Here is a 12,955-nt window from a genome sequence, read left to right as displayed (position 1 = left end):
TCGCCTTCCGCCTTCATCTCCTCATGGGGTGCCTTAACACTTTATCCCTTGTTGGCAGTCATGAAGCACATCTGAGCAAATACCGGACATGGTCACCACGGGCCAGCGCTACCTGCCCTTTAAATCCCGAGCCGGGAAAGAGCCACACACAGCAGGACTGAGTGGTGACACCTGCACGGCTAGCCAGGTACCGGGCGCACACAGTGGCCTCTGGGCTCAAAGTTACATTCACCCTCAGTCGCTGCAGATCTGCGTCCTGCACTCTTAACTGACAGATCGGGATCCAGGCTTCCAAGGAGCCAAGATGACAGCCCACTTGCCCCAGGAGGCCGGCTTTTCTCCAAGGACCACCCTGCACCCCACAGCACAGGATCTTTGGCACCAGGTGGGACTTTGGTTGCTAGGGGCCAGAGCTGAGAGCTACAGAGACACTTGGATATCTTTTTGGATTTTGTATGACTTTCATGTGAGGGATGCGCAGTTTACTTTGGCAGTTGACTTTAAAGGAAAGAAAACCCCTGTCTAGTCAGTACCTTTCTGCATGCGTGTGCTTTTCCCCTTGTATGTTGCCTGAGGTACTGATATTTTACTCCCTCGCCTTGAGGTTTTGTTGTCAACACATGGTGTGTAGCTTGTGGGAACTTCTCTCTGTTCTATTTAGGGGTGTAATCCATCTTTATATGACCCAAGAACTGTGGCCAGGGTCTCTGCCTCTACTGCCTTAGATGTATTACAGGAGAAATACACACCCCCCCCTCCACCTCATGTACCTGCTCTCAACTCTTCACTCCCTCTGCCTGAAGGTCTCCAGCAGCTCTGGCACTACCACCACCATAGACCCTCACTCCTGGCCTCAGCAGGGTGGAGAAGACAAGGTGCAGAAGACGCCCCTCCTGTCGGAAGACATCCGCCCCGAAATGAAGGAAGATATACATGACCCCAGCTACCAGGATGAGGAGGGGCCCCCGCCCAAGCTGGAGTACGTGTGGAGGAACATCATCCTTATGGCCCTGCTGCACCTGGGAGCCCTGTATGGGATCACACTGGTTCCCTCCAGCAAGGCCTACACCTGCCTCTTGGGTAATACCCTGACCCTTCATTCCTGAGCCGGGACCCCAGGTTTCACCCTACTCTCTAATAAGAGAGTCGCTGTCTCAGAAGAGAAGCCGTTCTCTGCTCAGATTCTTTTCTGCATCTTCTTTCCACTCCCTGAGGTACTGATAGCTAGGCTGGAAATGGAGCCTTGTGGTATTGGGGTAGAGGAGCATTTGTTCTGAGGGTCCTTTACCCTGGATGGTAAAATCTGTGAAGGGTGGAGGCATAGATGTATGGCAAAGCGTTGGCAGTCTCCGAAAGAGCTTTTCTGCCTCGAAGCTTCCTGCATCAACATTGCCTGCTACAAGAAAAACTAAGGTCCCTGCATCCCTGTTGGGGGGCATGGGAGCCTGGTGACCCCCCCCCCAACGCCAACCCCACCATGGGTTATGGAGAAACTTTGACCTTCACGCTGTTGTAATAAGGAAGATCGTTGCTACTGTGTCCTTTACTTGGTAGCTAGCTCTCTGGGGCTCCATGGGGTGTGGGCTGATGCAGGGTGCACCCCCCTCCCTTGGACACACACGTGTCCCTCTGACTTGCCATTCTTAAATCAGGAAGAGGGAATAGGACTCCCGCAGGCCAGGGCGGTGAGCCAGGGCTCCCTCTCTGGAAGACAGAAGACTTCCTGTCTCTAGGGGGTTAGTGCTGTAGAAGTTGGCTCATCCTTTTAGTAGGTGCAGCAGGTCAGCTCTGGTCCTTGGAGCCAGTGCTGGGGAAATACAGCTGAGGAGAACCCCTTTCTCAGGAATGCAGCTTTTTCCAGGCACCAGATGTGCCTGGTTGTGTTCTTTAGGTTGCTGGTGTGTTTTCCCAGCCTTTCTCCTACCTCAGTGACTCTGAGAGCCTCTGTCCTGCAGGGAAGTAGACATGAAGGCTAAAGGGGAAAAACTTTCCAGCCCACTCTTTAAAACAACGCTACAAGATGTTGCTTAATATACCCACTGTGAAGACAAACAGTGCTTCCCTGGAGGTCACGGAACTAATCTATTTGAACCGAGCTGTCTATTTGTCAGTCAAGGGGTTGGGAGGGACAGACCACACAGTGTGTACTGGCAGTGAGTGTCCAGACTGACAGAGGGATTGTGGCAGAGGAGGGGTTTGGGATCTCAGCATAGATCTTGGACGATGGAAGGTACAGCTGGGACAGTGCCTTATTTATAGGAACCTGGGGTGCAGCCACCACCACAATTTTGCAACAGTGTGATTCTGAGTAAACGGTCTTTTCTACGATTTGTTTCTTCAGGAAGCAGAAGTAATCACACCTACCAGCCAAGGTGTGCAGTAATTGTGAAAATATTAACATTCTTGGTAAAGCTCAGGCCACTGTAAAAACAAAACAAAACAAAACAAAAAACTCTGTGCAGAGCTGACTTGCCCTGATATGGGCATGTGGCCTGCCAGCACATTCAAATGTTATTGTCCCAGCAGAATTTGCCTAGACCTGTCATGGCTCAGTATCTCTTAAAATTGGGGTTGTTGTAATTGATCAAGCCAAATTGCTCTGGTTGCTATTTTTTTTTTCAAGGCATCAAGGGTTAATCTGTGGCCATGAAGGACTTAGAACATACAGAGGAAGGTTAGGGTTGATAGGCTCAGGTTTTGCCCCTGCAGACAGGCGGTGAGAGCCCTGTTGCCATCTTGGCTTCATGGGCTTCTGAGCTTTCCTTCATCTCTATGTAGAGACTGGGACGTAATGGAACTACTCAAGTGTTCAAAAGAGAAGGATCTGGACTAACGTCTGAGGGAACAGTAGGGGGCTAGAGAGTTGGCAAAGGGTCCTCACACCCTTGGGCAGATGGGACCCACAATAGTTGGTGACTCACTCTCCCTCTGTCTCCTGACAGGAGCAATCTACAATGTAGTTGCTGCTTTGGGCGTCACAGCCGGGGCTCACCGCCTGTGGAGCCACCGAACTTACAAGGCCAGGCTGCCCCTGAGGCTCTTCCTCATCATCGCCAACACCATGGCTTTCCAGGTAAGAAGCTGCCGACAAAGGCTGTGTGTCTACTCTCTGAAGGCCTGGGGGCAATGTGCAGCTGGTCAGCACCCCAAGAAGAGCCATCAGGACCGCCATTGTCCTTCTCATTTCCCTGTAGCCACCACAAGTGCATACTCAGTACCGAGGTCCACACAGCATGGGACATCTCAGAGTCACAAGGATGGGAAAGTGGAGTTAATTGGAAGACTCTCCAGTTATAGGGCCAGTGTTTTCCCCAAAGTCTCCATGTTCTATATCATATGGCCTGTTCTACTGTGGTTGTTCAGCTCACCTTATGGGCCACAGACCCTGGTTTCTTGAAAACTCAGTGAACAATAAGCTCATATGTAGTGGGTGTAAACATGTTTTTGTTTTGATCTCATGTGTGGGATGGGAAACAGACTTGTGAGTGAAGAGATAATGTTTGTCCACTAGAAGAGGAATCACTTCTTGTTGGGGCATGGTCTTTGCTAACTGATAAACATCTTAGGATGGACTCTGAGAGGACACACACACACACACACACATACACACACACACACACACACATACACACATGCCCCATATTTTGTGCAGGTATCTCCATACTCATGCTATAAGGTGTTTATCCCACTGGGATCAAAAGTAATATGCCACAGACTTGAGGATTCCGCTGCAGATAATAAAACATTTCAATGGCAGGTAGAACCCTAATGTTTGTGGCATTAGAAGAAGTCATTAAGTCTTCAAAATGTCTTAGGAGATTAAGTCCCATTTTGCACTTGGTCACAAAGAGATTGGACAGGTAAACCCTGTGGTCCTAGGAGTGACTGCCATGCTGGTCAAGTCAACTATTAAAGTTTGCTGAGGCAAAAGTTATAACAGAAAAAAGCCAAAGGAGTAACAGGCCCATAATTGCTTTTAGACTTCAGCATCGGGCTCAGGATAGCTCACTGGATGGGAAATCAAACCAGTCCCTCTTTCTTGACATGACTTGAGATGCTCACCTTATGTGCCCAATCATTTCTACCTAACAACTTATTCCTCAAAGGCTCCTGGTGTCCTGATGGAACAAAACCAAAAAAGAGACATTTTTGAAAGGGTAGAAAGAGTTACCAGTAAGCCAGAGGTCCTTTGGAAAAGTGCAGAGGCTCATGAATTACACACTGGCCCTGACACTGGGTTGGGTGAGCTGTCACTTGTAAAGGGTGAATATCGCTGTACCTTTGTGATAGAGAAGCATCCTAGGATCCCAGGGGGACCTGCTTCATAGTCTGTGTACCCAGTGATCAGATATTCCCTGAGAAGCCTGCCTCACATCCCTTTCTTTGAGAACTAGGGTTCCTTGCTTTGCTCTCTGGATCTGTGGACCTCATCGACACACACACACACACACACACACACACACACACACACACACACACACACACACACACATCTTTTGCCATCTCCCTATCACACAATCAAAGGAAGCAATAGGTGATTCTTGGGCCTGAGACTGTAAGTTCTTTCCCACATATACTTCAGGGGCAGGTGTACAGAAGATGGTGCTCCCCAAGACCTCCTTTGGGTCAGAGTCCTGGGGACTTTTTGAGGTGTGGTCTTGAATCCTTGTAACATCTGGGCACTGGATTCCCCCCGGGAGGGCATCTCTTCTCAGTCCTGGTCTCCTCTTTCCTGTTCTTCCAGAATGATGTGTACGAATGGTCCCGAGATCACCGCGCCCACCACAAGTTCTCAGAGACACACGCCGACCCTCACAACTCCCGGCGTGGCTTCTTCTTCTCTCACGTGGGTTGGCTGCTGGTGCGCAAACACCCGGCTGTCAAAGAGAAGGGCGGACAACTGGACATGTCTGACCTGAAAGCCGAGAAGCTGGTGATGTTCCAGAGGAGGTGAGTAAGGGGGGAAGACGTCAAACTCAGGGTACCTGGAGTTTAGGGACCCTACTCTTTCTAATAGAACACATTTAATAAGAGCTGATTTTACTCTGTTTGCATGCTCACGGTCATTTTAAAACTCAATTAACTAATGTCTCATGGGTGCACAAGCAAGGATTATTGCTTTGTTCCTTTCTTTCTGAGATATTTCCATGAAACAAATTCAGTGCAACAAATGTTCACTGACCTAGAATAGTCATGGACACAATCAGAGAAGTGATGGAGTCCTTCCATTTGAAAAGCCTATATCCTAGGCAGGGGTGCAAATAACCAAAAGTAAGGAGGAATGCTGTCTAGGGTGAAAGGTTCATGGAGACCAAGACTGCTGGGAAGAGTTGCTGAAAAAAAGGAGCCTCAGAAACAACAGTGATTCTGACATCTGTGCATGGACAGAGACAACACAAACAGCATATGAGACTAGCCAAAGCCTTACACTATAAACACGGTCCTTGGCATCATGGGGCAGAGACGTACTTCAGAGAGGCTGCCCCATCGCAGGTGAAACCAGCCCTTGATTGATAGGTGAAGGTCAGGGAAACAAGTTAGATATGGAAAGCCCTGGGGCAGGGAAGCAGCTGGATGCAGACAGTGTCCATACCAGTTGAATACGAGACTGCTCAACAGGTATCAATCAGCTCCCTTGGAATGTCAGCACCATGGGAGTGAAGCATGAGCAAAGCTTCCAGAGGGACAGAGAGATGTCGGTGGTCAGGGGCACTCAGTGTGCTTCCTGGAAAGCAGAGCAAAGCTCTAGTGGGTGGTAGCAGGAGACAGATACTTGTCACGCATTCTGTGTCACAGATGGAGGTGGACTCAAGAAATGACCCCAAAGGCAGCTGGGAAGAACTTAACAGATGAGCTTGGGCTTTGATCCTGACCTGTTTGGCCAGCATGGCTTTACACTTTGTGAAAAGAAACAATGGGGTTTTTTTTTTCAGTCAATAGCCCCACGTTCTAACCCACATTCCGCCAGTATTTCTGGAGGGGTGGCTTAATGGTCAAGAGCACTGGCTGCTCTTCCAGAGGACCCACGTTTGATTTCCAGTGCCCACATGTTGCCTTACAATGTGTAAATCCGGTTCCAGGGGATCCAATGCCTTCTTCTGACCTCTTTGGACACCTGCATGCATGTGATGCACATATATGCATGCAGACGAAGCACACATATACATTGTGTGTGTGTGTTTGTGTATGTGAAGAGTGAGATGATATATATTCCTCCTGTATTCATAGTGTAGGAGGAAAGACAGCCCAGCCCAGTGAGTGTGGGCTTCTTAAGTTTGCTTGCAGCCCCTCCTCACAGACTCAGTGTGTGATCTCTCCACATAGGTACTACAAGCTATCTGTTGTGTTCATCAGCATCATTCTGCCCACACTGGCACCCTGGTACTTCTGGGGTGAAACCTTTTGGCACAGCTTATGCATCGCTATGTTCCTGCGGTACAGCGTCTTTCTCAATTTTACCTGGCTGGTGAACAGTGCTGCCCACCTCTACGGCTACCGGCCATACGACAGGAACATTGGTGCCCGAGAGAATCCCTTGGTTTCAGTGGTATCTTTGGGTAAGTCACCAGCTCACATCAAGACTACGTGACATGGGCTGTTGATTAGAGGGTTAAGGCTAAGCCAGAGACATCATATTATAACCTATTTTTATGATTGCTTCGGATCTTAGGTTTCCACTCTAAAGTGAGGCTTAATCCATTGGTTTTTAATTTCCCAAACCATCACCAACTGTGACTGAATCCTTTTTGGGTTCTCCTTTTCCGGTCGCTTCTGAGTTAGGTTGCATCTTGCTAGAGGCGGATGATTCATAAATAGAACAGTAACATCAGAGGAGAGGCCAGTAAAGCGTAATGCTTTATATATGTAAGCCTGCTGCATGTGTAGGGGAAAAAATGGCTGTGACCTAGTTCCGTAAACCTTAGCTGTGCCACACTACTGTAGTTTCCTGAATCTTCCTCCAACTTTTAGTATTTCCCACCATTGTCTATAGTCTTAATTTGACTGTGTTTGGGGGGAAAAAATCCTCACCACCTATGCTAGAAAATTCTTAGATTTTCACAGAAATGGAATAAGATAGGCTGATGTGTGGCCTGGGCCACTAAGCAGAGTCTATGCCATGAGTTTTCCCAACTCCAGAATCCTTATGAGCTCCAGGTGGCTGCCAGCCTCTGGCTTCATCTCTGGGAATATTCCCCCTCTGATCTGTTCTTCCAGCCCACTTGCCTCCTCCTTGGCTTTTTGTTCTGTTCAAAGCCTTGTCTCCTAGTCAGGCACTCACGGCCTTTGACAAAGATGGTTGTTTTCATAGCTTTCCCGGGAGATCTCTTCCTGTCCTCCTTGTTACTCATATAGCCTAGTTGCCTCTTTCTCTCCTCCCCCTACCTCTTTCTTTCTCTTTCTCTCTGTGGCACACATGCATGCATTTGTGTGTGTGTGTGTGTGTGTGTGTGTGTGTGTGTGTGTGTGTGTGTGGTGGTGGGGGAGGAGCGACTTTGTTTTAAATGTCAGACAAGAGCCAATGAGGTCTGGCTAGGTCCCACTCAGAGCCTCCCTGTGGTAGCATCTGTGGAGGTTAGCAACCTTGTGTTAGGGCCTTTAGGCACACCACACACAACCCAGAGCACCCAGGGAGTGTATCCCTTGAAAAGTCTTGATTGGAGTCATTTAGTTAAAAGGAATTCCTTCATTGTTTTTGTTTTCTATATAATCCCCGTTATCTCTTGGGTATTTTCGTGTTTAACTTTCAGCTAGGGTCTCAGCAGGTTCCACATGGTAGCTCTGGTTGGCCTGGAACTCGTTGTGTAGACCTGGCTGACCTTGAACTTACAGAGACGGGCTTCCCTTTGCCCCCTGAGTGCTGTGATTAAAGGTGTGGGCTACTACACTCTGCTTTGGGATATTATTATTATTATTATTATTATTATTATTATTATTATTATTATTATTTTGTTTTTCAAAACAGGGTTTCTCCATGTAGCCTTGGTTGTCCTGGCCTCACTTTGTAGACCAGGCTGGCCTTGAGCTCGAAGCGATCCATCTGCCTCTGCCTCCCAAGTGCTGGGATTAAAGGCATGCACCACCAACACCCGGCGGGAGATATTTTTTAAAAGATTATTTTTTATGTGCATGAGTGTTTTTGTTTGTATGTACATGTGTACACCATGTGCTTGTGGTCCTATAGAATCTGGAAGAGGGTGTTGTATCCCAGAAGCACGGACACTGGCAAGTGGCTACACCACTGATGACAATGTCTATCTCTTCTCTCTCAACCATTAATTGTGTATAAATCCTCAGGGCAGGTGGCGCCCCGTGAACCCTTCCTCTTGCTATGTCTGGGTGTTGACCAATTCAGTCTCAGACAGATCTTATGCAGTAATCACAGCTGCTATGAGTTCAAGGTTGCCACAGCCATGCCATGCCCAGAGGTCCCCTGGCTCTTAACATTCTTTCTCTTCTTCTGACTTTCTCTAGGGTTATTTTTATCTTCAGGGTTCAATGACTTTTCTTCTTCACCGTCTTTCCCTCAGTCTGACAAGGGTCAGTATTGTTGGAATTGGTTCAGAAAGAAAAGCCATGTGGAGAACAGGAGAGCACCAAACCAATTACAGACAGGATTGTGAATCCGGGATTTGTTCTCCTTTATCTTGCAAGCTCCTCATCCTAGGAGTCTCAGAATCTCAAGGATTCGAGGGATGTCTGAGTACTTTCAGAGTTCTGCTTTCTTAGTGCTTCCGCAACCCCAAAGTCAAAGTTCAGAGAATTAGCAGCCAGAACAATCTCCCAAGAATCAGGAGAGGCTAAGGAAATGCCTGACACTGGCCAAGACACTTTCCTAGTAATTTTGAGAGCTGCTGTCTACCCCATTAAAGGCCCCACCCTTACAGAGAATAGCAGTTTATGGAGAACAGTGTGGCTTACTTCATCTAAAAAGCAAAGCTATGTTCCGCCCCACTCTCTGCCCTGCACTGAACACAGGCACCCAAATATCCTAAAGCTCTGATATTTTTTCATCATAAAATTTGTTCCTACAGATCCAGCTTCTCTCCCATCCTCTTATAACAGAAACTTCCTCTGACAAAGGCTTCCAGACAGGCATGTGTGAGCAGAACCTGTCTACTGGTTTCCTGAGATGCCTCTGAGGAGTCTGTTCGCTTTAGAATATAAGACTGGGGGTTCATCTGTTCACTCAACAGTGAGGTTCTTCAAAGTTCAAAGTACACAACAGGTAAGGGACATGCAAAGAGAAACAGCAATCGCTGAGCCCCTAACACTCTCCTTGCTTCTGTTCCAGGCGAGGGCTTCCACAACTACCATCACGCCTTCCCCTATGACTACTCCACCAGTGAGTACCGCTGGCACGTCAACCTCACCACGTTCTTCATCGACTGCATGGCTGCCCTCGGCCTGGCTTACGACCGGAAGAGAGTGTCCAAGGCCGCCGTCTTAGCTAGGATTAAAAGAACTGGAGATGGGAACCACAAGAGTGCCTGAGTTTGGGGTTATCTGGGTCTCTGGTCCATAAACTAACTGGGTCAATATTTAATGTTCTCTTAACTACTGAATCATGCTACCAAAGCCTACTTCTGAACTTTTTGTGTGTGTGTCTGTGTACAGGGTCTTTCTCTGTAGTCTATTGACCAGGCTGGCCTTGAACTCACAGTGATCCTCCTGCCTTCTGGCACTCGGGTAGAAGGGTGTCAACAACTCTGAGGGCTGGGAAGGTCACCCCAACACATGAGGAGCTGGAGAACTCTGGAGCCTTGGCTCTGCTCCTCTGCTCCTTCTCTGTTTCTTCTTTCTTCTTTTCTTCTTATGAGGGAGTCCCAGCAGGCAATACATCTCTTAGAGATTTATTGGAGGGAGCAAATCCAGGAAGGGGCGGGGCGCAAATCCAGGAGTTGCTGCCTCTCCTCCCGAGAGAACACAGCAGGGAAATGGTCAGGCACAGCCTTTATATAGGGTTTCTTAGGGAGTGGAGCTTTCTGGGGGCAGAGATTTCCAGAGTGTGGATTGGTAGCATTTCAAGTCTTGAGCTGGTGTGGGGGGGGAACTCAGGGATTGGTGGGATTTAGTGGGAAGCTCAGGGATTGGTCAGTTTTTCTGATCAGGGATTGGTGGGGTTTTGTCCAGACTTTTCATTCTAAATTAGCATAATCAGGGATGAATCTTACTGAGGGGATGGAGATGGAAGTTACAGAGGTTTGGGGTGGTGGATTTGGGCTGCTGGAACTTTCTCAGGCAGACGTCTGGCTACTTTTCTGCCTTGGGGAGTTGTAAAGTTTACAAAATGTCCAAAATTTATAGAGTCCTCTATGAAGGCGGTAGGCTGAAGCAAGAAAGGTTGTCATCATCGACTTCTCCCTTGGTGGCCGTAGGCACTCTGTGGCTCGTAAGGTGTCAGGTTTCTGTAGCAGTGTGCTGAGGGAGGAATCGTCACCATGGACAGCTCCTGCGGAGGTGCTCACGGGAGTCACCATTTTTTTCTCTCTCCACAGCCCCAGGGTAGTCAGCCCCTCTTTCATGCTGACCTGGGTACCAAGGCTCTCCCAGGCCTCTCCAAGGCTGAGGCAGTGGGCTGCCACAGCTCTCTTCACTGAGGAGGAGAAATCCCTACATCTGCTTTCTGATTGCTGGGATTAAAGGTGTGCACCATCATGCCCAGTTCTGCCAAGTGTTCTTGTCAAATGTTCAAGGCAACTCTCATTTATGATGCAAACCACAGACCACTCTTTCTTCTAGTCCCTGTCCCTCTGTGCTTTGTCCCTAGTGCACTTGTCTTTCTCCTTCATTGCTTCTCTGAGAAGCTGCCAGTGAGCACTTGGTCCACCTCCACAACCTTGGTGATGTCTCAAAGTGAGGACTTTTATCATCAACAGTTCTCTGTCTCCATAGCTGCCCAATGCGACTGGTGCAACAAAACCTCTTAAGAAGCATCTTTCTGTCTTCAGTTTACACATTGCTAAAGGAAAGAGATAAAAAATAACATTTGTTGTCATAGAAGTGCTAAGGTGGAAAGCATGCATGTGTGGTGTGACTCAGAAGCAGGGATAGAGCCAGGAAGTGTAGCCGTAGGAATCACTCGCCAGCATCAGACCCAGCTCCCCACCTTCCACAGATCTGGAGCTCCAACACTAAGCAGGTAAGGGCTGTCGAACATGGCTGTGCTAGAACACAGTGGGATGTCTCTGTAACTCAAAGAGAAGTTAGGGGAAAAGGCATTCTATTTGTAGAAAAAGAGATTCCTGCTGAGATAATTTTCTTTAGTGACACTGAACTTTCTTATGTCATAGAACCAGAAGTCTTTGAATGAGACATGTTTGACTTGGTGAAAAAGAAACTCCTCTGATAAGTTTTTAAAACCTGAGAGAGGGTTTAAGATGGATCCCATAAGCTGTACACCTAATTCCTTGTATGCTTCTGTTGTGCCTTCCTTGGACTATTACTATTATTTATTTTCTGCTTTCACAGTGATTAGATAATTACAGCAACTCACACATCTAAAGGACTGTAGGTAACGTTGTGTCAAACATAAAACTATGTAGACCAGGAAGGTGTTTCACTCAGTGCCTCCCTCTGCGAGTGTTCCAGAAGCTCATAGAACAGAGGATTGCTTTTGTTTCCTGTTACCCCCAGCTCTGACAAGAGTGATCACTAACTGTTTCTCCTTGAATATAGTGGTAATTAGACTTTTCTCCATTTTGTGCCCCTCACACACTCTTGCTCTATTGTTGTGGAAATGTTAATATTTAATATTAATTCATATAATTATTAAGGCATATGTAAAATGAATTAATTATTCTACTAATATTAATTAAAGCTGGTTATTAATACAGCACTAGTTATTCCTTAACTTGCTATTTATAAGTAAAAGACAGAGGTCTGTTATATTTATTATAAGCCTTAAAACTCTGGAGCTGGGTAGATATTAACCCTCTAAGCTATCCTGTCTACTGTCCATCCAAAGTCCCCATAAACACTTGCACATATTCCATTTGGGCTGCTTCACCCCAGTCCTCAGTGCAAGCTGCTCTAGGCCGTTGTTATGCTAAGCCATGGCGGCCTGCTCCCTCCTTCCCTTTTCCCTCTCTCCTCCCCCTGGTCCTTTTTCCATCCCACAAGCCCCAGAACCTTCCCTTCACTTCCCTCTCTTCTCCCCAGCCCAGGTTGCAGGCAACGTTATTAGCCAATCAGGGATCATTTGGGAGGCAAGTTTCCCACGATGTCATTTTGGATACATAATAATTTGCTGGTAGGACAATAAGGATCTTGTGGGGGGAGGGGCACAAGCAATTAACATTTGAATACACAGAAGCTCCAGGTCAACCCCAATACTCCAAGATCATCCAGCCTACACCTAGGACTGACTGCTTGAGAAGATACCTAACTCTTAACTTCCTGGTACTTGATCCTCCACTCTCATCTTTTCCTTTTCTCCTATTGGTTGGTCTCTCTGTTCCATGATCTTTCTCCTTTCCCTCAACAGGGGAATCCTTCTCCTTCAGACATGATGCTTATGGGCATAGGCTTTCTGTGTCTCTAGCAAGTGCCATTGTTGAACTCTTTCCTGTGGCTGCTCTCCCTCCGTGTAGCTGTCACATGAAGGACTTTAGGAGAGTCCAGCAAAGCTTCTAGAAACATCCCTGGCTCAGAAGGGCTTTCGAGTGCATAATCTCAACCACCTCAAACTGTTCATGTTGTGCCACTGAGCCAACAGCCGCTGAACAAGAGGGTTTGTAATCAATCCTTTCTGTGTGGATCAGAACAGAGAGCACGGGGCATGGGCAGTGCCTCCTGTCTGCCCAGCAAAGTGGTCCACATGCACCAGTGCTTCCATATGACCATGGGATGAGGGATCATTGGGAGGAGTCTGGTACTCACTGGGAGGCACCAGAATGACGGGCCAGTCAGGGCTACAGAGTGAGACTCCATCTCCTTTTGTTTTTTGATTTTTTTT

The 12,955-nt window shown here is 47.6% G+C and overlaps 1 protein-coding gene across 1 annotated transcript; it reads left to right on the top strand.

Moving 5' to 3' along the window:
• Positions 1–892: 892 nt before the first annotated feature.
• Positions 893–9,517, top strand: LOC311587081 (stearoyl-CoA desaturase 4). Its single transcript, XM_084763547.1, has 5 exons — positions 893–1,080; positions 2,943–3,073; positions 4,745–4,950; positions 6,325–6,557; positions 9,293–9,517. Exons 1-5 carry the CDS (start codon positions 918–920, stop codon positions 9,490–9,492), a joined length of 933 nt encoding a protein of 310 aa, XP_084619673.1. The 5' UTR covers positions 893–917; the 3' UTR covers positions 9,493–9,517.
• The last annotated feature ends 3,438 nt before the right edge of the window (positions 9,518–12,955 follow it).

This window comes from Acomys minous, assembly GCF_964271855.1.
Source record: "Acomys minous genome assembly, chromosome: 2".
Classification (NCBI taxonomy): Eukaryota; Metazoa; Chordata; class Mammalia; order Rodentia; family Muridae; genus Acomys; species Acomys minous.
The sequence above is the reverse complement of the archived record's forward strand: the minus strand, read 5'-3'. Positions and strand labels throughout refer to the sequence as shown.

What these genes read in the sequence shown, in the direction of transcription:
- LOC311587081 (XM_084763547.1), top strand. Translation starts at nt 918, where the DNA reads ATGAAGGAAGATATACATGACCCCAGCTACCAGGATGAGGAGGGGCCC. An exon ending in GGCCTACACCTGCCTCTTGG is followed by an intron (nt 1,081 to 2,942) that starts GTAATACCCTGA and finishes GTCTCCTGACAG; the next exon opens with GAGCAATCTACAATGTAGTT. An exon ending in CTGGTGATGTTCCAGAGGAG is followed by an intron (nt 4,951 to 6,324) that starts GTGAGTAAGGGG and finishes CTCTCCACATAG; the next exon opens with GTACTACAAGCTATCTGTTG.